Source organism: Diabrotica virgifera, chromosome 4 (assembly GCF_917563875.1).
Source record: "Diabrotica virgifera virgifera chromosome 4, PGI_DIABVI_V3a".
In the NCBI taxonomy this organism is placed as follows: domain Eukaryota; kingdom Metazoa; phylum Arthropoda; class Insecta; order Coleoptera; family Chrysomelidae; genus Diabrotica; species Diabrotica virgifera.
The window spans coordinates 17,071,753-17,094,176 of NC_065446.1; the positions used below are offsets into that span (position 1 = coordinate 17,071,753).

General features: G+C 34.9%; 1 protein-coding gene across 1 annotated transcript in view; it reads right to left on the bottom strand.

Moving 5' to 3' along the window:
• Window positions 1-22,424, bottom strand: part of LOC114333008 (serine protease easter) — a 105,268-nt gene that overhangs the window by 31,948 nt on the left and 50,896 nt on the right. Inside the window, exon 7 of the mRNA XM_050648970.1 lies at window positions 6,366-6,590. Within this exon, the coding sequence (XP_050504927.1) occupies window positions 6,366-6,590 (225 nt within the window). The remainder of the gene's footprint in view (window positions 1-6,365; window positions 6,591-22,424) is intronic.

Consider the following 22,424-nt stretch of genomic DNA (forward strand, 5'->3'; position numbering starts at 1 on the left):
AGGGGGGGGCCGAAAAAAAATCTATCCTTAGAAAAACTCGAAATCGTCAGATTAAGATAAGGTAAGTTAAGTACATGCAAAACCGCGTATATTTCAAAAATCTGACGATTTGAGCGGGGCGTAAGGAAATGGATGAGTCCCAAAGTTTTACAAGAAAAAAGCGAATATTTTGCGAAATGAATGATAGATCGAAAAACTAAAAAATACATGCTCCATATTTTTCAAAAATCTATCGAATGATACCAAACACGACTTCCCACGGAGAGGGGTGGGGGTAAATTTAATATTTTAAATACGAATCACGCGATATTTCGCGAAATGAACATCAGATCAAAAAACTGAAAAATACACTTAGGTATTCAATATTTTTGAAAAATCTATCGAATAGCACCAAACACGACCCCCCACGGAGGTGGGAGGGGGTTAATTTAAAATCTTAAATAAGAGCCCCGTTTTTTATTGCAGATTTGGATTCCTTACGTAAAAATAAGTAACTTTTATTGGAGACTTTTTTCGAATTATGGACAGATGGCGCTATAATCTAAGAAAACGATTGTTGAAAATGGAAAATTAAATTAAAAATGGACAAGTCCCCACTAAAATGAAAAACTTTACTTACCTTTTTTTGGTTTTAGGACCTACTGTTCACAACCCAATAGGTTCCCAAAGCGCTCGAGTGACTGCACATTTAGCATACTTTGCTCCCCTACCATAAAATACACTTGCCAGCAAAAAAAATCGACTCTAAAGAAAATTAAGTTATATTTTTTAAGTACGCAGTTTGGCAAGCATCTATCCACATATATATGTCAAATTAGAAGTAAAATATTGTGAACAGAAGTTATTTTTATTGCAATGACACCAATATTATTTATAAAGTTGGTAACTACTACTATAGTCGGTTCGCTAAACTCATACACAACTGGCTAGTGATTTTAGTAAGTAATTTTGCCAATTTGGTAAAATTGGCAAAAAAATAATTACTAAATAGTTAATAATTACTAAATAGTTAGTAATTTTGCCAATTTTGGCAAAATTGGTCAAAAACAAAAAAAATGTCAACTAAAATCACTAGCCAGTTGTGTCTGAGTTTAGCGAACCGACTATAATTCATAACATATTGCGCCAACATGTTATGAATTAAAGTCATTATCTAATGAATATAAAAATAAATTAACATAAAAAAATCAAAATTAATACTAAGTATTTCCTCCCTTGCATTATATTACACTTTTCATGCGATCTCTTAAGGACCTTATTAAGTTTCTTACTGATTCCTGAGGAATCGAATCGATTCCCACTCTTCATCTAATACAGGTTTTAGCTCCTCCACTATAGATGGTGCTGGATTACGGACAAGAACCCTGCTCGATAGGATTCATATCCAGATTCAATGGAAGCGCGTCCATTTTTGTTATATTGGTATTGGCCAGGTTTTTGTAATCCACGCTGTGTGACATCGAGCAGTATCATCCATTAGCATGAAGCCATCGCCTACATAGCTGGCGTAAGAAACAATATAGTCGAGAATACCTATAATACCGATACGCTGTCAAGCTCTGTTTTTCCTTCTAAAGATATACCACCAAAACATACACGAACTACCGCCCTAGCTCACTATTTCGACACTGCAGTACTGGGCATATCATTTTTCAGGCCTTCGATCATCAAAGATGACTTCATCGTCTTTTCTAATTGCTATAAAGGCACATTCGACAATATAGTCGAGAATACCTATAATACCGATACGCTGTCAAGCTCTGTTTTTCCTTCTAAAGATATACCACCAAAACATACACGAACTACCGCCCTAGCTCACTATTTCGACACTGCAGTACTGGGCATATCATTTTTCAGGCCTTCGATCATCAAAGATGACTTCATCGTCTTTTCTAATTGCTATAAAGGCACATTCGACAATATAGTCGAGAATACCTATAATACCGATACGCTGTCAAGCTCTGTTTTTCCTTCTAAAGATATACCACCAAAACATACACGAACTACCGCCCTAGCTCACTATTTCGACACTGCAGTACTGGGCATATCATTTTTCAGGCCTTCGATCATCAAAGACGACTTCATCGTCTTTTCTAATTGCTATAAAGGCACATTCGACTCTCATCAGAAAAACAATTCTGCTCCATTGCCCCATTGGCGAAGGTCCCAATTGAAATGCTCTCGGGCAAACTCAAGTGGAGCTTGTTTCTGACGTGCGTTCAATTTGGGCCCCATATTAGCTCGTCTGGGAGTCAAAGTGGCAGCCTTAAGTCTTCTCCTAACTGTCTACTCAGTGAAGATTACACCTCGTACATTCCCCAAGGATTGTTGAAGCTCAATTCCTGTTGCGTGCCGATTCCACAAGGTGCTCAGGACAATGAATCGATCGTCCCTCTCTGTCGTATTACGTCGCTGATCTGAACCAGGTCGTCGACTGTAGCTACCGGTCTGCTGGTAGTGACAGTAAGTCCTTGAGACTGCAGGCTGCGTCATAAGTAGGCGACGGGCTACAGTCCTCTGAGATGTAATAAGGCAATTACTTGAGCCGCCTTCACTGCTGAAGAAACTGTGACACAATTATGTCACTCAACTATTTTCAGCTCCCGGACTAACCCCTCAGCTCCCGAGTGACACTTTGACAGTTTTAATTTCACGACCCGAAGGGGAGTGAAATTATGTCAAAGTGGCACGAGTGAAACGATTCAATAATAATTTTAGAGATCGAGTGCAATTTGCTGCGATTATTTCATGAATAAAACTGTTCAAAACCAAAATTTTATTGTAATTTATTTATGTAAGTACAAAATTAATACAATTAAACACACAGTTGTTATAAATATTTCACGGTTGAAAGTCATCACTTTTATAATTTTTAAAACATTAATTGTCATTAATGTCACTGAATGTATTTTTTCGTAGCAACGAAGGGCACCTGACGTAATATACTTGAGGACGGGATATTATCAAAATTTATCACTTTAATTTTTATTTCTGTAGCTTTCTATTGGTCAGAATCTCCTATGAATGAAATATTAGCTCAAAGCGACTGAGACGACCACCGGCAAATTCATAGAGGCCTACAATGCGTAGAACATGCCAGTTACAATTTTTGCTGCATTCTCTACGCCATACAGAAGTAGACAAATTTTACAACACGTTGTCAATTCACGTAAAACAATTATTTTTTGGAGGCTCTATATTTTTTGACATTAGTTGTTTTAATTCAAAGTAACAAAACTCAAAATTACTAATATTCATCGAGAGAGTCGATTTTTTTGCTTGCAAATGTAGTTTCTTGTTAGATAGTACCTAAATTATCCATTGGCTATGAAAACTGGTATAACCAATGATGACACTAATCTTATTAGTAATGTGTTTTAAATGACACATCTGACGTCACTTGGTATATTTCTCAATCTTTTCTGGTAAATGTCACAAAAAATATCATTTAAAAATACCTAATTATGGGCATTATAATGAATTCTTATCAGTTTTATAATATATTTTATCAAATATTTCTAAATCAAATATTAATAAAAATTGTTATTAGTATTATTAACATAAAAAATAAAATTTGATAACAATAAATAAAAATAATTAGTAGAAGAATTTGAATTCCTAGCCTAAACACAAAATATTGATGACTTGGCTTCAGAATACATGAGGACATGACTTTCAAATTGCACTTTATCCATATTTTCACATTATGACTTAGAGGAGAGGTGGCGTTGGATTCGTCAAGTCAAAACATCATTTATTAATTTACATACGCCTAGACATTCTAAGCGTAATATTTCACGTATATTTTTGACTTCACAAATCTCCTAGACAAACATAACTCGTTTAGGCTAAGGCTGATAATACAGGGAAAGATAAAAGTAGGAAGCAGTTTAGGAAGAAGGAGAGTGTCTGTGAAGAGTGCGAGAAGGAGAGTGAAGAAGGGACTGGTTTAAATACAGTTCTATGTAAAACTCTTCAGAGCAGCGGTAGATAGAGTAAAGATAGTGATGATGATATCCAATCTCCGATTGGGAGACGTCACTTAGAGAGAAGTATAAAATAAAGAATAAAGGAAACGATAAGAACTCTACAATATGCAGTCACATCCCGTCTATTCGTCTAGGAAAAATTCCAACGAAAGTGTATGTGTTTGTTTGTGCTTGAGCATTTGACAAGCTGAATTTTCATGTCAGCTAATTCGGCTGTCAATTTCCCGATGGTAACTGCAATCCGATTACTTCCTGAAGCACTGATATCCTGAAGCACTGGTACCGTCCGTCATTTTCGATGTTCACTGTATTTAAAACCGACAAGAGTATATTATTATTAACACTATTTAAAAAAAAATAACGTCGTTTTACTTATTCGCGGGGTCACCAATGTTCCGTTGGTGGTTCACGGAAACAATAATGAAATTATGGTAAGCGTAAAACAACGAACAGTAATATATTTATTTATTTTGGGTAAATAGGCGTGCTTCGTTTATATCTCGTAAGGGTTTGTTATTTTAGCGAGGGTGTGACTGCGCTGCGTGTCCGCTGTGTCGATACTGACCGAGACCACAACACTATTATGTCACAGTATAAAGAGGGACAGTAGAACCACTCTCCGAAAAATTGGAAGTAAAATCTGTAGTCGCGCATGGCGACCGCGCAATGTTGGCTGTCGCTTTTGCTCCACTCTCACATTGCTATTCGCATAGAAACGTACGGCTTTTAACAGGGAAAACCCGCATTCACGACTGGTGAATTACCAATTGCGTACTGCCGGTATTACTTCCTGAGATCAAAGCGCCGACAGAAGAGTGATTTTACTGTAGAACCTCTATATACTGTGATTATGTCATCATGTATGCGGTTTTACCGTGTGGCCAGAAAAGGTAATAAATTACTAAATCTGGCGTTTTAAAAGCTGAGCACCTTTCTGTAGTTTTTAACCTTCGGATGACCAAGGAGGGTAAATTTGGACCCCAGCGTATGTTTTTATTTAATAAATTCAAAAGTATTTTCAATTTTTAACTCATTATTTTTCATTTGACTTTAATATCATTCTAGATATCCTCATATTTTGAAATAAAAAAAAATCCCTATATTTTACGAATAAAAAATATATTAGGAAAGCCCAAGAGGAAAAACTTTTTATTTTCAATTTTAGCGAAAAATGTCGTTCTTTATAAAAAGTTTTGCTTGTTCTAAAACTCCATAAAACGAAATAAAATTCAAGTTTTTCAAAACCTGCTTAATTTTGTAGCCAATTTTGTGTAAATCCCTATACATTTTTGCACTAAGTTCGAAACCTTAACAATAATCTAGTGTTGCTAAGCTACAATGTAGCTGAATAACATAACTGTCAACTCCGATAAATAATTTGCGAATTGTCATTCTTTTTCGATAAGATAATGTTAACCATCCAACAAAGAATTTATAATGTAAAGTGTTATGGAATTGGAGCTGTTTCGTACCGACATGCGATTGAAATGTTCAATGAGAAATATCGAGATGTACTCGTTACGCGGAATGGATTGAAGAAACTGATAAAGAAATTCAATGAGACAGGATCTGTTGAAAACAGAAAAAGATCGAAAACAACGTATAATGAGGATGATGATACAGCTACTGCCCTAGCTATGTAGTCAGTAAGGGAAAATCCAAAGTTAAGTTTACGAAAAAGAGTCACAAAGAGTAACAAAAGTCATAGAAAATATTCGAGCAAAACAAAATTCATTCCTTAAAACCAAAATTTATTCACACCTTACAATATTGTGATTATGACATGAGGCTTGACTTTTGTGCAATCATTGGTGAAAAACTTATAAATGACCGCTTCTTTCACTACAATATTCTATTTTCCATGTTATATTGAAGTCTTTGTTGAACGCTTAACATTGTCGAACAAAATGACAATTCACAAATTATTTACCGGAGTTGACAGTTACTAAGCTGCATTGTAGCTTAGCAACACTAGATTATTGTTACGATTTCGAACTTAGTGCCAAAATTTATAGGGATTGATATAAAATTGGCTACAAAATTAAGCAGGTTTTGAAAAACTTGTAATTTTATTTTGTTTTAAGGGGTTTCAGAACAAGCAAAACTTTTTATCAAGAATGACATTTTTGCTAAAATTGAAAATAAAAAAGTTTTTTATCTTGGACACACTGTATGAAAGAAGGCTCAAGATTAAAGAGTCAAAGAGAGAGCGAGAGAGAGAGAGAGAGAGAGAGAGAGACAGAGAGAGACAGAGAGAGAGAGAGAAGAGAGAGAGAGAGAGAGATGAATAAGAATCAGAAGAGAAGGTAAAGAAATAGAAAGTGATTTATTTTAAGTACATATCTTGCAATTGTATATTCTATACTCTATACTTACGGGTGTCATAGTCTACTTGACGCTGCGTGGTAGTTTGAACAGTTTCTTGCAGAGCACAGCACACTTTTGGTAACGTCCCCTCGAAACCACATTGTGATTTTCTTAAATAATCCGCGTCCTCAGATCTAATAGGACGATTTTTTAAAATTTTAAATAGACTTGGACATTGTGTAATTATTTTGCAATCTCCTCCTTCCTGTCTTGGGGTCATACAATATTCTGTTTCTGAAACAAAAGACAATAATTAAGAATTATTTCATTAGTAATCTCTTAATTACTAAATATTAATAGTAAATAGTTGTTTACATGTTACATTTTTGAGGTAGTATATTGGCCTCAAAATCTTGCTATTTAAATCAATTATATTTGCTATTTAAATGCATTTTTTTTTTCGAATCTTGAGAACATAACTAATAAGGATTTTTGGAAAATTTAAACGCAGAATGAAAGAATAACGGGGGCCGAGAGTTCCTGAAAACTTCTATAATGTTTATTTTAATAAGTTACAGGAGTGAAAACTGAGTGTGATTTTTAATTTTAAATATTTCATTCAAAAAAACTTTTTGTTTATTCTAAGGGACTTTTGGCCCTCGGGAATAATGTAATCTTTCATTCTGCGTTTAAATTTTTCAAAATTTTTTCTCAAGATTCGAAAAAAATTAATACATTTAAATAGCATTTTACCAAGATGTTGCGTCTACCCCATTAATATATTATCGATTTATGGTTTAATTTTTGTAATAATGTAAATGTGTGCTTGATATGCATGTAAATGTTCCAAATGATAAAAAATGTGATTTTCGAAAAAACTTGCTATTTTTAAATAGCTGTATCTTCGAATCTACTAGATGGGTTTTAATTTACTAATGCGTATTTGAAGGGTATTTAGAAACACTTTCATTTGTCCGTTTTTACAATTTTCTCTTCTCGGTTGGTTAAATTTTGATCATTAATTGAGAAACATAAAATTTTGTAAGTTTTCTTTTAGTTCTACTTGACTTACACAGGGTGTCCAGAAACTCTCCCGACAAACGAAGACCGGAGATTCTTCAGATAATTTTAATACAATTTAACTCAATTCAACTAGTTCAAAAATGCTTCCTAAGGGAGCTAGAGCTCTTTAAAGATGGCGTCTTGAAATTAGTTTTTCTTAAGTATCTCCAGAACGCTTCGTATTTTATCGTGTAACTTTTTTGTCTTTAACTTCTACGCATTTTTTATACTAGATTCTAGTATTAAAAGATACTCTTGCTTAAAGTTGGTAGGATTCACCGTTTTCTAGAAAAATAGATTTGATTATTTCATTCATAGAGGATTCTGACCAATAGAAAGCTACAGAAATCTGAATTAAATCGATAATTTTTGATAATCTCCCGTCGTTAAGTATATTACGTCAGATGCCCTTCGTTGCTACGAAAAAATACATTCAGTGACATTAATGACAATTAATGTTTTAAAAATTATAAAAGTGATGACTTTCAATCGTCAAATATTTATAAAAACTGTGTGTTTAATGGTACTTACATAAATAAATTACAATAAAATTTTGGTTTTGAACAGTTTTATTCATGAAATAATCGCAACAAATTGCACTCGACCTCTGAAATTAATATAGAATTTTTGCTCTCGTGACACTTTGACATAATTGACAAAACTGTCAAAGTGTCACTCGGGAAAAATTCAATAATTTCAGAGCTCTTGTGCAATTACTACTGAAAATTTTTAGTTTATTGAGTTTAAAAGAAATAACTTGAAATTTTTTTTTCAAAAAAAGACGGTGTATTTTACTGACTTAGAGCAATAGTAACTTTTAGTACTAGAATACCTCATAGTTTAATTATCAAGTGTCAAAAATGCTTAAAAATTAAAGACAAAAATAGTTATGCGATAAAATCACCGTTGACCTACCCAAAACGAACGCATAGGACCGGAGCTAGAATTTCACAACTAAGGAAATCGATTTATCTCTGGAAGATAAATAAACGTAGTAGTTTTCGATTTTCTAAATAGTTTTTTTTTTGAAAATTTTTTTTTTTCAAATTCAGCAAACGAATAATTTTCAAATTTAAAATTTTTCTAGAAAACGGTGTATTTTAATACTAGAATATCTTAAAATGTAATAATCCAGTATAAAAAATGCTTAGTAGTTAAAGATAAAAAAGTTACGCGATAAAATAACCGCTGCCCTATCCAGAACGGGCGCCTATGACCGGTACTAGAAATTCATAATGGATGTAGTTGATTTATATCTGGAAGATAGATAAGTGTACCAGTTTTTGTTTTTCTAAATAGAAGCGTTCTGGAGATACTTAAGAAAAACTAATTTCAAGACGCCATCGTCAAAGAGACGCCATCTCCCTTGCCTTAGGAAGCATTTTCGGACTAAGTGAATTGGATTAAATTGTCTTAAAATTATCCGAAGAATTTCCAGTCTTTGTTTGTCGGGAGAGTTTCTGGACACCCCGTATAATAAATCTTATCTTGTGCGGTTTTAAAAATTATTTCATTAAGAAGTTGACATTATTACAAGAAAAATGACAGATCGTGATCTCAATTCGATCCACTGGGCTCAAAGATATAGCTCTTCAAATATAGGGCAAAAGGGCTATTTTTGACCTTTTCGAGGGGTTTATCTTAGGCCCACGAGCACCTAGAGGGCTCAAAAAATGAATGAAGGCTACGTTTGTAAAGTAAAATAATATACTAAAATTTAGTAAAAATCCGCCGATTCCCCCTCTCCTTTAAAAAGTGGTAACAACCAGAACTGTTGAGTTAAGTAAAATATTAACTTGGAATTACTCGTAAATAAATAAACAGAATTACAGGTAGTTAAAAAATCACCTGCTTCCTACGGAAAATTGTGTAATAAATCCACATAGTGGGTAAATACACTGAAGTATACATATTTTCAAGAATTACACTGCATAATTGTGTACATAAAATATATTGAAAACCACAGTAAGACTGTATTAAACAAATGGATCAGTAGTTATAAGCTAGTCCTTGGAAAAAATAAACAAGGAATGCAAAATTATGATTTAATTAAAATAGGTAATTACTTCTGTACTACGAAGTGAGTGGTATTTACTTTAAATACAGATTTGATACAATAGCAACAAATTATAATACTATTATATGGAAATTCCTATAAGTTGATCATTTTTTATTTTATCACCTACTATTGATGTTGGTGATTGTGTTTGAATAGAATGCAATATTGTTTTATTTTTGTTCTTTACAGTGGACAACGATACTTCCAAATAATTTTTTTTTAATTACAATACGAAAATATATTTATTCAACTGTTTAATTAAACGAAACCAGAAAATGTAATTCATCTGCAACAGAGATAAAAACATCCCTCTTCGATTAAGAATGCTAAGAGACTGCGTATTTAACACGCTATTATACGGTGTAGAGGCCTCGACTCTCAAACAGAGCAACATAAAAATATTGAAAGTTTAGAAATGTGGTGCTAAATACCGTCGAATACTGAAGATAAATTGAAAGAGTCACAAACTTTCAAGTAAGATGAAAGATCGGAAAAGAACCAGAAATTTTGTTAACGATAAAACGAAGAAAACTCGATATTTGGGTGATCTGATGAAAAGACATAAATAAGAATTACTTCAAAATATAATTCAAGGAAAAATAAAAAGAAAACGGAATCCAGGCCGTAGAAGAATGTCATGGTTGCGGAATTTGAGAGAGTGGTTTGGCTGCACCACTAATGAACTCTTTAGGTCAGCTGTATACAAGGTCAGAATAGCCTTGATGATTTCCAATCTCCGACAGGAGTCGCACAAGAAGAAGAAGAACAAAATGTGAAAATGCCAGTGCATAGAAAATGTTAAATGTAAATCAGAAATGTTAACGAATTTTGTAGTGATTGAATCATCATTAAAAATTCATCCTCTTGATAAAAAACAGATATACACTTGAGTCCATGAGTCTTTACCCGTGCGTCATTAATACCTGGCGAGATAAAACATATATACTTTGGATCTAGAATGATTCTCTTCCATGCATGAAACTAATGACAAACCAGCTGCCGCCTGTTATTAAGTAAAACCACATGTTAGTTCTATGAACGATCTAGACTAGACTAAGTACATTGAAAAGAGATAGGTACCAAAAACGATTGGGGATGTTTTCACATATCTTAAGTACAATTTCTGACGTTTTGGTTTGTTTACTTTTGTGGCTGTCAGTTTGTTGCGAATTTTCGCATTTTGAAGTTTTTTATAGTTTACAAACAGTTGTTTTCATAACTAATTTTATAATAATTAAAGTTTGCAATTTTATGGTAATTTTATGTTATTTTACGATTAATTTTGATAACTTACAAAGCTAACCTCATTGACACAGTTAAGGAATGCTTGTGTTTAATGTTCCGGCGAAGTGAATAAAATAACAAAAAGAAAATATTATGTTATTTATTTTTTTTTATAAATTTTTTATTTCTGTCACTTGCTGTTGCGTTTAGTAAATTTCCGACTTATTTCGTATGCTTTAAATGATGACGTACGGGGAAAGACTCCTGGACTCAACTGTAATTGAAGTTTAGATACAGAAAAAGTATATTCTACCGCTGAGGTTAGTCAGCCTTCTTCCTGTGCCATGCTCAATTATTGTGTGTTGGAATTGTCTATAATGACTTTGCTGACGGCAACTCCAGATCTGTTAAAAGGGATGCTGAGGATCTATTAAACCATTCCCTTACGTTTTTAAGCCATGCCGTTCTTCTTCGGCCAGATCCGCTTCTTCCGTCTACCTTGCCTTGTATTATTAATTGAAGTAGGTATATCATATCTCCCTGAATGAAGCATAACATTGCCAAAATATTCCAGTTTGCCATTTGTAACTATTGTAACCACTCCCGTAATTTTTCCCATCCGTTAAAAAACTACCTTGTTGCGAATTGTATCTACCCAACTTATTCGTAGGATTCCCGATACACCCAATATCTGTATCCGTTAAAATCCAATCTTTGATACCATATAAAAGAATAGGGAACACATAACATCTTACTAATCTAATTTTCATTATCAAAGTGATGTTGTTTCCATCCAAGATTTCTCTTATCGTCTTAAAAAAATGCAGTTTTTGCCTTCTCTATGCGTATCCTAATTTTTTTGCTCATGTTGCAGTTTTCATTTAGATTACAACCAAGGTAAGCGATACTGTTGGTTCTCGTCAGTTGTTGTCCATAATCTGTCACCACTTCTGGTTCTATTTGCGCTTTAGTGACAACTATCACCTTTGTCTTTGCGGTGTTTAGCTTCAGTCCATGTTCATCACACGTTGTGGCAGTCCTCTTAATCAGATGTTGAAGATCTTCGTAACTATTTGCAATTAACACCGTATCGTACAAGTACCTCAAATTATCAATATTCCTAATATGCATATATGCATATTCCTAATATTATCGAGTACCTAATATGCAATTACATCCTTCTAATTGACAAAATATTTTTTTTAATTGTGGATAACCAACATTATTTTCAGTTATTTCAATTACGATAACTCTTTTATTATTAATTTTACGAAAAAAAGTTATTCTTTATAAAATGTTTTTCATTGTCTGAAACCTAAAATACAACCATCTTTTATCAAATTTTAGCAGTTTTATACGAGGTATGTCAAAAAATATGAATTTCGCTCAAGAGCAAATAAAATACTTACCTTTATTTTTCACAATAGCGAAAATTGTGATTATGAAAAGTTGTTTAGAATTTAAAACTTTAGTCTTTAGCAAAATTCATATTTTTGTCATACCTCGTATAATATTCATAAAATTTGATATAAGATGGATGAATCTTAGGTTTTAGACCATGCAGAGCTTTTTATAAACAGTAACTTTTTTTCGTGACGATATAGAACATGTGAATAGATTCACGTACCTAGGTATGGATCTGGTTGCAAGCAGTGAAGAAGAACCGGAAATAAATAGAAGGCTTGTGCTGGCAAATAAAGCATATTTCGCGATGGGCCACATATTCAAATCGCGAGACGTACACCGGAAAACAAAACTCCGGGTATATAAAACAATAATCAGGCCCATAGTAAGTTATGGCTGCGAAACATGGGTGGTGACACAAAAATCTGCCAATGCATTAGATGTGTTTGAAAGAAAAGTATTACGTAGGATACTGGGCCCAATAAGGGAAAATAACAACTGGCGAATTAGGTATAATAGAGAAATATACGAGCAATATAGCGAACCAACTCTAGCAAAACACACTAAACTACAGAGATTACGGTGGGCAGGGCACGTGGTCCGCATGCATGAGAATAGAATCCCCAGAAAATTGCTGAATGCAAGAATGCAGGGAAGAAGACCGGTTGGAAGACCTAAAAAGAGATGGGAAGACGAAGTCGATGAGGATGCCAGGAACTTCCTGGGAACGCGTTCATGGAAAAGAACAGCGGTAAATCGAAATGATTGGAGAAGCTTATTGAAGGAGGCCAAGGCTCGATTTGGGCTGTAGTGCCATTGGATGAATGGATGGATGGAACTTTTTTTCGTAAAATTAATAATAAAAAAGTTTTCCATATGGTTCCAACTTACAGGGACATACTGTATAAATGTATTTTCACCTGAAATTTTGGTTCACAGCATTGAACACAGTAAATAATACTCTTAACTCTTCTTCTTATGCAATCCACTAATTGCTGTTCACGATCACGTTTGACGCGATTTATCTCGATCCCTTGCAGTGTGTATTAGATCTGCTATGTTTTTTAGCCCTGTCCATTGTTTGACATTACGGGGCCATCACATTTTCTTCCTGTCCACTCCTCTTCTTCCTTCGATCATTCTTCAATTAAGATTTGCAGAAATTGGAATCTTTCCTTTCTACTCACGTGCCCCAGATATGCCGTTTTCTCTGTTTAATTGTGCATAGCAGTTGTCGTTCTGTGCCAATTCTTCTCAGGATTTCTTCATTTGTTATTCGTGCAGTTCATGGATCTTAAAGGAGTCGTATTTAAATCCACATTTCAAATGCCTCCAGCTTATTCATTGTGTTTATTTTTAAAGTCCATCTTTCCATGCCATATAGGAGCACCGACCATAATATAGCATTTCGTGAATCATAGGGCCGGTTGTTCGAACGCTAATCAACAATGATCATTATCAAATATTTAATTACTGTCACCAAGTGTCAATGTCAACTTTGTTTGGGTTGCTGAAAACATAATTAATTATAATTATGAAATTACTTAATCAATTATGTTAATAATTGTTATGTTAATTGATTAACTAATCTCATAATTTTAATCAATTATGTTTTACAACCCAATAATGTTAAGCAACCCAATAAAAGTTTATGTGGACAGTTTTGGTGACAGTAATTAAATATTTGTTAGTGATCATTGTTGATTAGCGTTCGAACAACCGGCCCTTAGACTTCGGTTCAGGTCAAAGTCAGAGCCCGCAAAGATGTTTCTGAATTTTATTAATGCGTTTCTGGCCCATTCTATTCGACATTTAATTTCCATATTATCCGACATCCAGTCTTCCTATAACCAGGTTCCCAGGTAATTAAATTTTTTACGCGCTCTACATCTTGATTGTTATATGCTAGTCTTGCATTTTGATGTTGACATAATTGACGGCTGCTTATAAAGAACGTCATCTTTTTTATGTTGATGCTAAGTCCCATGTTCTTGCTATGTTCTACAATTTTATAAAGAAGGTTTTGAATGTCTTCTATATTGTCCGCTATTAAGACCGAGTCATCCGCATATCGTATATTATTGACCCAGGTACCGTTTACTTTGATACCGCTTTCGCATTCCTCAAGAGCTTCCTGGAAGATACTTTCTGAATATATCTAAATTGAAGAGTAGTGGGGAGAGAATGTATCCCTGTCTGGCATCTCTGAGTAAGTATACTATTAATAGAGTATACTCCTAACAGAAATGAATAATAATAATACTTCTTCTTACACAGAAAATCACAGTCACGTTTAATTTCAATTGGGTTTTCTTAGTTTTGTGAAAAAGATAGTTTAATCAACCTGATCAAATGAATTTTCACGGAAACTTTCTGTTTGTCACTCCATGTCCACTAATAGCACTGTTTTGTTTATTGTATACGCACTTTTGCTATCTAATGCACAACTAAAATCGTGAATGGAAGCTGATCTTAATTTTATATAATTATAATTTACCATTATATTTAACCCCACTTATACTTATTCAAAACAGGTAAAACATACAGGTGTTTTGGCAACAATAATAAACCTATTTGGAATTTCCATTCCCAGAGTTTGTTATTCGCTCATTAATTTTTATGCTAAAAACGTATGCGCTTTAGTGGTTTTACAGTATTTTTTCACATAAAAAATAAATTCAAAAAATATCGGGCTTACCAGATTATCGGGGAGTCCTCTGATAAACGTCAAACTTTGCTATTTAACAATCGTAAAATACACTAATCAAAACGAAAAAGGAGCCACTTATAAAGATGTTCGTAGTTTTGAACTAAAATTATTTTTAGGATTATATTATTTTTTCTTAATTTATACATATATCTGCAACTGCTTATCAAGAATACACCAGTGGACCGAGTAAAACAGTATCTACCATCTGCCTATCTTTTAACAATAGTAAACGGACAATGGGATCACTCACAAGAAGTAAACTGTAGAAGATAGAAGGCTAGGAATGGCAATAACGTGGCCAAACTCTTTAAGAGCCCCAACCTTAATCTGGAGGTAAAAGTAAGGCTCCTACGATGTTATATCTTCTCAATATAATATTACGGAGTTGAATCCTGGACACTCACTGGAGCGATGGAGAGAAAACTTGAAGCCTTCGATATGTGGCTATACAAGCGAATCCTAAGGATATCAAGGACGAACAAGATAACCAACGAGACCGTATTACGAAGAATGGGAAAGAAAGAGAGGTGACGTATATCATTAAAAAGAGAAAGTTAAAATATCTCGGACACATAAAGAGAAACGGCACTAAGTACAGATTACTGAAGGTAATCCTTCAAGGCAAAGTATTCGGAAACGAGGAATTGGGAGAAAAAGAATAGCATCGTTAAAGAACCTGGGGGAATGATTCTCCACAACAACAACCAATCTCTTTAAAGCATCAGTTAATGATATGATTATAGCCAGAATGATCGCCAATATTCGAAACGAATAGGCAACAAAAGAAAAAGAAGAGGTATCTAGTTAAGGCTTCTATCAATATAGGAAAATTTTTGTTAGGTACTGAACTGTCAATCTTCTTGTGGAAAAAAGTAAAAAATGATAAATGTGAAAAGTTCGGTTAATATTTTTATTAACAGCGTTGCTAGAAATTATTTTAAAAGAAAACTAATAGCGTGTAACTTCTGCACAACGTCCAGGCATGCTTTTCATTTCATTTCTAACAGTTTCTCGACCTATTTGTTCCCATTCTTCCACGAGAACTTCCTCGACATGTTGTAGGTTACTTAGTGGCTGACGTTCTTCAAGCGCTTCCCGAGTGTATCCCAAATGTCTTCAATGGGATCTTAATCTGGCTTTCTGGCTCCTCGCTGACCACTCCATAGCCTGAATAGTGTGGGTGGTCAAATAATTTTTCACTCTTCTGGCCACGTGCGATCTCGTATTATCTTCTTCTTTCTTCTTTGTGTGCCGTGCTTGCTTTCAAGCTTTGGCTATCGTCATATTAACAAGCTGATGAAATGTTTTTCGGTCGGCAGCTACATACACCGGCAAAATTAGCCGAACACCTTAAAAATGGGACATGTTTGATGTCTCGAATTTCCTAAACCTGTTGTCCGATTTGAGTGATTCTTTTAGTATGTTATAGCCTTATTAGTTAAAAATATCGGTGTAATAATATTGCTGCTAGACAGGTAAATGTCATTTTATACAGGGTGTTACAATCATACTGTGTTTTTTTCTCTAAATTCGGAACACCCTGTGGAATATTCTAGCACATATAAAATATTAAAATTAAAACTCTGTTGTAGACTTAGTCTTTCTTAACATTCTATTTTTTGATTCATTTGCTTATATTGGACAATAAAAAAGTTATGTGCTTTACCAACTAGCCATGCTTTTTAACAATAAATCCTCATAGTAGGGGAGGACAGTATGCTAAATTTGCAGTTACTCGAGCGTTATGGGGACCTATTGGATTGTGAAGAGTGGGTGCTAAAACCAAAAAAAGTTAAGTTAAGTTTTCCATAAAGTGTGGGACTCCACACTTCATTTTTTAATTTAATTTTCCATTTCCACCAATCGTTTTTTCCGATTATAGCAACATCTATCAATAATTGGAAAAAATGTTGCGAATAAAAGTTGCTTATTTTTACGTCTAGGATCTAAATCTGCAAAAAAAATTGGGGGCTCATATTTAAGATTTTAAAGTAACCCCCCCCCCCACACCTTTGTGGGGGGTCGTGTTTGGTGCCATTCGGTAGATTTTTGAAAAATATGTTCATTTCGCGAAATATCGCAGGGTTCATATTTAAAATTTTTAATTTACCCCCCACCCCTCTCCGTTGGGAGTCACGAGCCCCACGGAGGAGGGTGGGGGATTGAATTTAAAATCTTAAATAGGAGCCCCCCAATTTTTATTGCAGATTTGGATTCTTTACGTAAAAAAAGCAACTTTTATTTGACACATTTTTTCGAATTATGGATACATAGCACTATAATCGGAGAAAAATGATTGTTTCAAATTTAAAATTAAATTAAAAAATTAAAAGTCCCCCACTTTATGGAAAAATTAACTTAACTTTTTCTGATTTTAGCACATACTCTTCACAATCCAATAGGTCCCCATAACGCTCGAGTAACTGCAAATTTAGTATACTTTCCTCCCCTACTATGAGGATTTATTGATGAAAAACATGGATAGTTGTTAACGCACATAACTTCTTTACTATCTCACATAAGTAAATGAATCAAAAAGTAAAATGTTAAGAAAGCCTAAGTCTACAACAGATTATTAATTTTAATATTTTACATATGATAGAATATTCCACAGGGTGTTCCAAACTTTAAGAAAAAAAAACACAGTATTATTGGTACACACGGTATAAAATGCTATTTCCTGTTTAGCAACAACATTATTACAACGATATTGTTAACTAATAAGGCTATAACATACTAAAAGAATCACTCAAATCGGATCAGTGGTTTAGGAGATTCAAGACATCAAACATGTCCCATTTTTAAGGTGTTCGGCTAATTTTGCCGGTGTGTGTATATGAAACAATTCCTTGGCCGTTCAACCTGTCCATTGTCTAATGTTACGTAGCCAGGACAACTGATTTCTTCCAACCCAACGTTTTCCTTCGATTTTGCCCTGAATGATCAACCGGAGTGAGCGATATTTAGGTCCTCTCATTATATTCTTCTTGACTGGCTTTACAACTCGGGGTGAGTCTTCGCCGCATCCACTATGGCCCTCCATCGTCTGCGATCTTGCGCTTCGATTTGCCGTTGTTGTACCCCAATCCTAGATAGATCGGTTTCAACATCATCCTTCCATCTTTTTCTGGGACGGCCCACTGATCTTCTACCGTCTGGTCTCTCGAAGAACGCTGTGTTTAGCACTCTGTCTTCCTCTGATCTTACTACATGACCTGCCCATCTTATCCGATTAGCTTTTATATGTCTGACGATGTTTTCAGTACCATATAGAGTCACCAATTCAGCATTGCGGCGCCTTCTCCACTCTCCTGTCAATTCATCTCTTTGAGGACCAAATATCATTATGAGGACTTTCCTTTCAAATATCAGCAATTTATTTATTTCTCGCTGATGTAGAGTCCATGTTTCACTCCCATATGTAACAACTGGGCGAATAATTGACATGTACAGTCTTAATTTAGATTGTCTTTTCAGCAGCTTAGATCTTAGTAATGATGATAGGGAGTATAATGCTCTATTTACCGCAGCTATTCTTGCTGAGACCTCTTTTTCTATGTGATTGTCCTCTGTGATTACTGCTCCCAGATATTTAAACTCTTTTACTACTTCAAAGTTGTGGTCATTAATAGTTACGTTCTGCCTAACTCTTGGTCTTGGATTTTTGGTCACCAGCATATATTTCGTCTTCTCTTCATTTATTCGAAGGCCCAAGTTACCTGTTTCCTCCTCGAGCTGTGAAAACACCTCTCTTACGTCTCTTGTAGAATGAGCGACTGCATCTAGATCATCGGCAAAGGCCAACAATAGTTTTGATCCTCGATTTGCGAATCCCCCTGTTAGTTCAGACGATATATTACTTATTGCGTATTCTAAAGCCAAATTGAATAGCAATGGTGATAAAGGGTCTCCTTATCTAAGCCCTGATGTTATACTAAATGGCATCGATGTTCTGTTTCCTATCTTTACCTGTGCATATGAGTCTGCCACGCACATTTGAGTGAGCTGCACTAATTTTCTTGGTATTCCCATTTCTAGCATTGCTAGCCATAGTCTACTTCTTTTTATCGAGTCATATGCTTGCTGGAAATCTACGAAGATTTGGTGTACATCTCGGTTGAATTCCCAGTTTTTTTCTAATATTTGTCGGATGGTAAATATTTGATCTATTGTTGACCTTCCACTTCGAAAGCCGCATTGGTAGTCGGCTAGAATATCTTCCGAATACGGAGTGAGTATCTTTAGTAAGATAATTGATAGAATCTTATACGCTGTACTAATAAGCCTCTGTAGTTTCAGAATTGCTCTTGATTTCCCTTCTTATGTATGGGTATTATAACGCTTCCATTCCATTCTCTAGTCATTTTCTGCTGTTGCCATACTCTGAGAATAATGTCATACAATTTTTGATGTAAAACGTTTCTTCCTTTTTTTATCAATTCTCCATTTATACCATCATTTCCTGGTGCTTTGTGATCTTTAAGAGATGCTATTGCATTCTTTACTTCTTGTAGTGTTGGTGGTGGTATTTCCACATCTGCAGAATGAAATGTAGTCTCTGATTCCTCCATCTCACTTTCAATATTTAGTAAATTCCGAAAGTATTCCTTCCATCGCTCTACGATTTCTGTTTCCATCATTATCAGTTCACCTGCTTCATTTCTCATAGCTTGTGTTACCCCAACATTTCCACCTTGTCTGACTGTCTTCACTTCCCTAAAGAATTTTCTTATTTGATTCCTCTCGCCACTTATTTCAATTACTCGTATTTGCTGTTCTATGTAGCTTCTCTTTTTAGTTCTGAGTAGTTGCCTTGTCTGCGCCCTTGTTCTACGAAAATCTGCTATGTTCTCATCTGTAGGGTTTTGTAGCATTTTCATTCTTTTGTGAGTTTTTGTTTCCAGCATTTCTTCGCATTGTTTGTCAAACCATTTCTGTTTTGGGCGAGTCCTCTTTTTCCCAATGGTTTCTTTCGCTGCTTGTTCTATCACTGATGCCACTCGCTCCCATGCATCTCCTAGGTCTACATTTTGGTCTTCCTCTCATTATATGGCCAAAGTAATGAACCTTTCTCATTTTTATGACGTTGATCAATTCTCGCTCTTTGTGCATGGTCTCCACCACACGTTAGTTGGATATGTGTGCTGTCCATGGGATTCTGAGCATGCGACGATAACACCACAACTCGAACGCTTCTAATTTGTTGAGATTCTTCACTTTTGTTGTCCAAGTTTCACATCCATAAAACAAAACGGACCAGACGTAGCACTTTAATACTCTTAGACGTGTGATCAATGACAGACTGCTACTGCACAATACAGAACGCCAGCTAATAAATCTTTTTTGAGCAAGTCCTATTCTGGTCGAAATCTCCTCATCACTTTCAACCCTGCGGTCAATCCAGCTACCCAGGTATCTAAAGTGTTCCACCCATCGTATTATCTTGCTGAAGGATAAATTCTAGACCCATATTTTTAGCAAATGTGACAATAGGTGGTTCATTTATGTACGTCATCCCCCAACACCGAGTAACTACTAGGTCAGAGCAGCCATTTAAAGTTATCCCACTTCAAACTATAATTGAACCTCCAACAAGAGCACTTGCCTGGTCTTCTACAGACTTAAACACGTCCATCAACATGATTTAAAAGAAATCTGTAACCTCACGTTACTTCATTGTGCGATGGTCCAATTTATGTGTTCTTCTGCAAACAAGCGTCTGGCTCTACGATGTGCAGGGGTCAAAGGTGGTACTCTAGCTAGCTTTCTTGGATTCAACCCATGTTCGTAGGTCGATTACGAATACTGAGTATTTACTCTTGCACCCTTAGCTGCTACCAACGAATTTTGTAGCGGTCGAGCAGTATTTCGACGATCTCTGATGGCCCATAGTTGTTAAGTCAAGGCTAACATTATAACCTTTCTGCTGCACGGCGTCTTGAGTTGCCTTTTTGCTTTAAAGTTATTGCCCTAGCAATTTGAAACTCTGAGATACGTTCTGCGCCTTCGAGGTCTTCCAAGCACATTAAAATCCATTATTTATTCTTACGCATATATAATATAGTTATTATAGTGTATCATACAAGGGCGGATCCTGGACCAATTTTCGGGAGGGGCCATGAACTTTTTTTTGGGGAGAGATACCGGAGGTACGGGGGGTAATTTTTAAAAATTAAGGTTACAATGGTGAGTTTTAAGGCATACTTTTCACAGTACTGAGAAGTGCCTTAAAATTCACCATCGGTGCCGTAGTACCGATTCCTACACATTTCTTTGGAGTTCTTTCAACAAGTTTAATACTATTTTTTCCAATGCTTCTCCTGTCAGATATTGTTCTTTCCCCCTTTCTTGATTTTCACTAATTATTTTTAGGTTCTCATATGCGTCAATGAACTTGACAAAGTCTTCACTAATGTTGTTATTGTATATGTGTGTATCTCAAATTTAGAGGAAGGCTGTTCCACGTGGGATACGTCGCGCGTTGGTCGTTTCGTCAAATATGACAGATAGAGTAATAATTTGCACTTTGAACCTGATTCATTATTTGTTCAATTATTTCTTCGCCACATGTTATTAATTGATTTTGACTGCTGCTACTAATTATGTGGCTCAGGAAGATGCTGTGGATAGATGTTATTTAAGAGTCTTATCTCCTGATGCGATTTTAAACCTTAATAATTCCCCTCCTTGCTAGGTCCAGCATCTTCGTCCAGTAGCAGAAGGCCATCATCACGATGGTCTCTTAGACGAATATTTTGTCGACCTAAGATAAGAACACTATAGACCCTACTATTGGTCGTAGTCTTTTTTTATTTTTTTTGTATTTTCTTAGACCTCTGAGGGTCTATATGGTTAATGACTGACTATTGAGGGTTGCGATAACTTTGTAGAAAATCCAGCTCAACCTGAATGCACTCCTTGTGGTATGATGTTTTTTCATGGGTGTGTATGTACGGCTCTGTCTTTGCTCATGAGTTTGGTGAAAGATGTTAAAGATGTTGTGACAAGGCTTGGAGCTGTCATCCCTTTATTGTGACCATATTTTTCATTAGAAAAATAAAACGCAATACTTGTAAAACAATTATTTTTGACTGTGCGAAAATACTAACCAACTCCTTTGTTCTAAGTGCTAGTGATCCAAGTAACGCTTCATTTCTTTTTTATTCTTTGTGTGTATAAAATATGGAAATTGATACGATTTTGATGGCTGTCAAGGTCGTTCTAACATGTTTCACTTTGTAAAATTATCAATATTTTGATTTATAAAACATCCTATGTCATTCTTGAAGCTTTTGTTGCTGTCTTTGTTCAATTCTAGTCCAGAAAACATATTTATCCCTATTTTATAGATATATATGTGTTTGGAACTAAAAACATTTGGACTGCAAATATTTAAATTTATATTTTTTTAAATTCTCGCCCCCTCCCTGGATCCGCCCTTGGTATCATAGCACAGTCATAGTATGTCATTGATGAAGTAACTTATTGACGCCCTATACAATATTCTATTTTGAATTACATAAGCATCTATACCTTTTAACGTTTATTTAGAACACTCTGTATTTTGCAGAATGGTAAAAAACAGTTAATTGTTATTTTGATTTAACAATGTTTACATTAATAATTTGACTTATATTTGACAGTTGACAGTTATACTGTGCCTACTTGT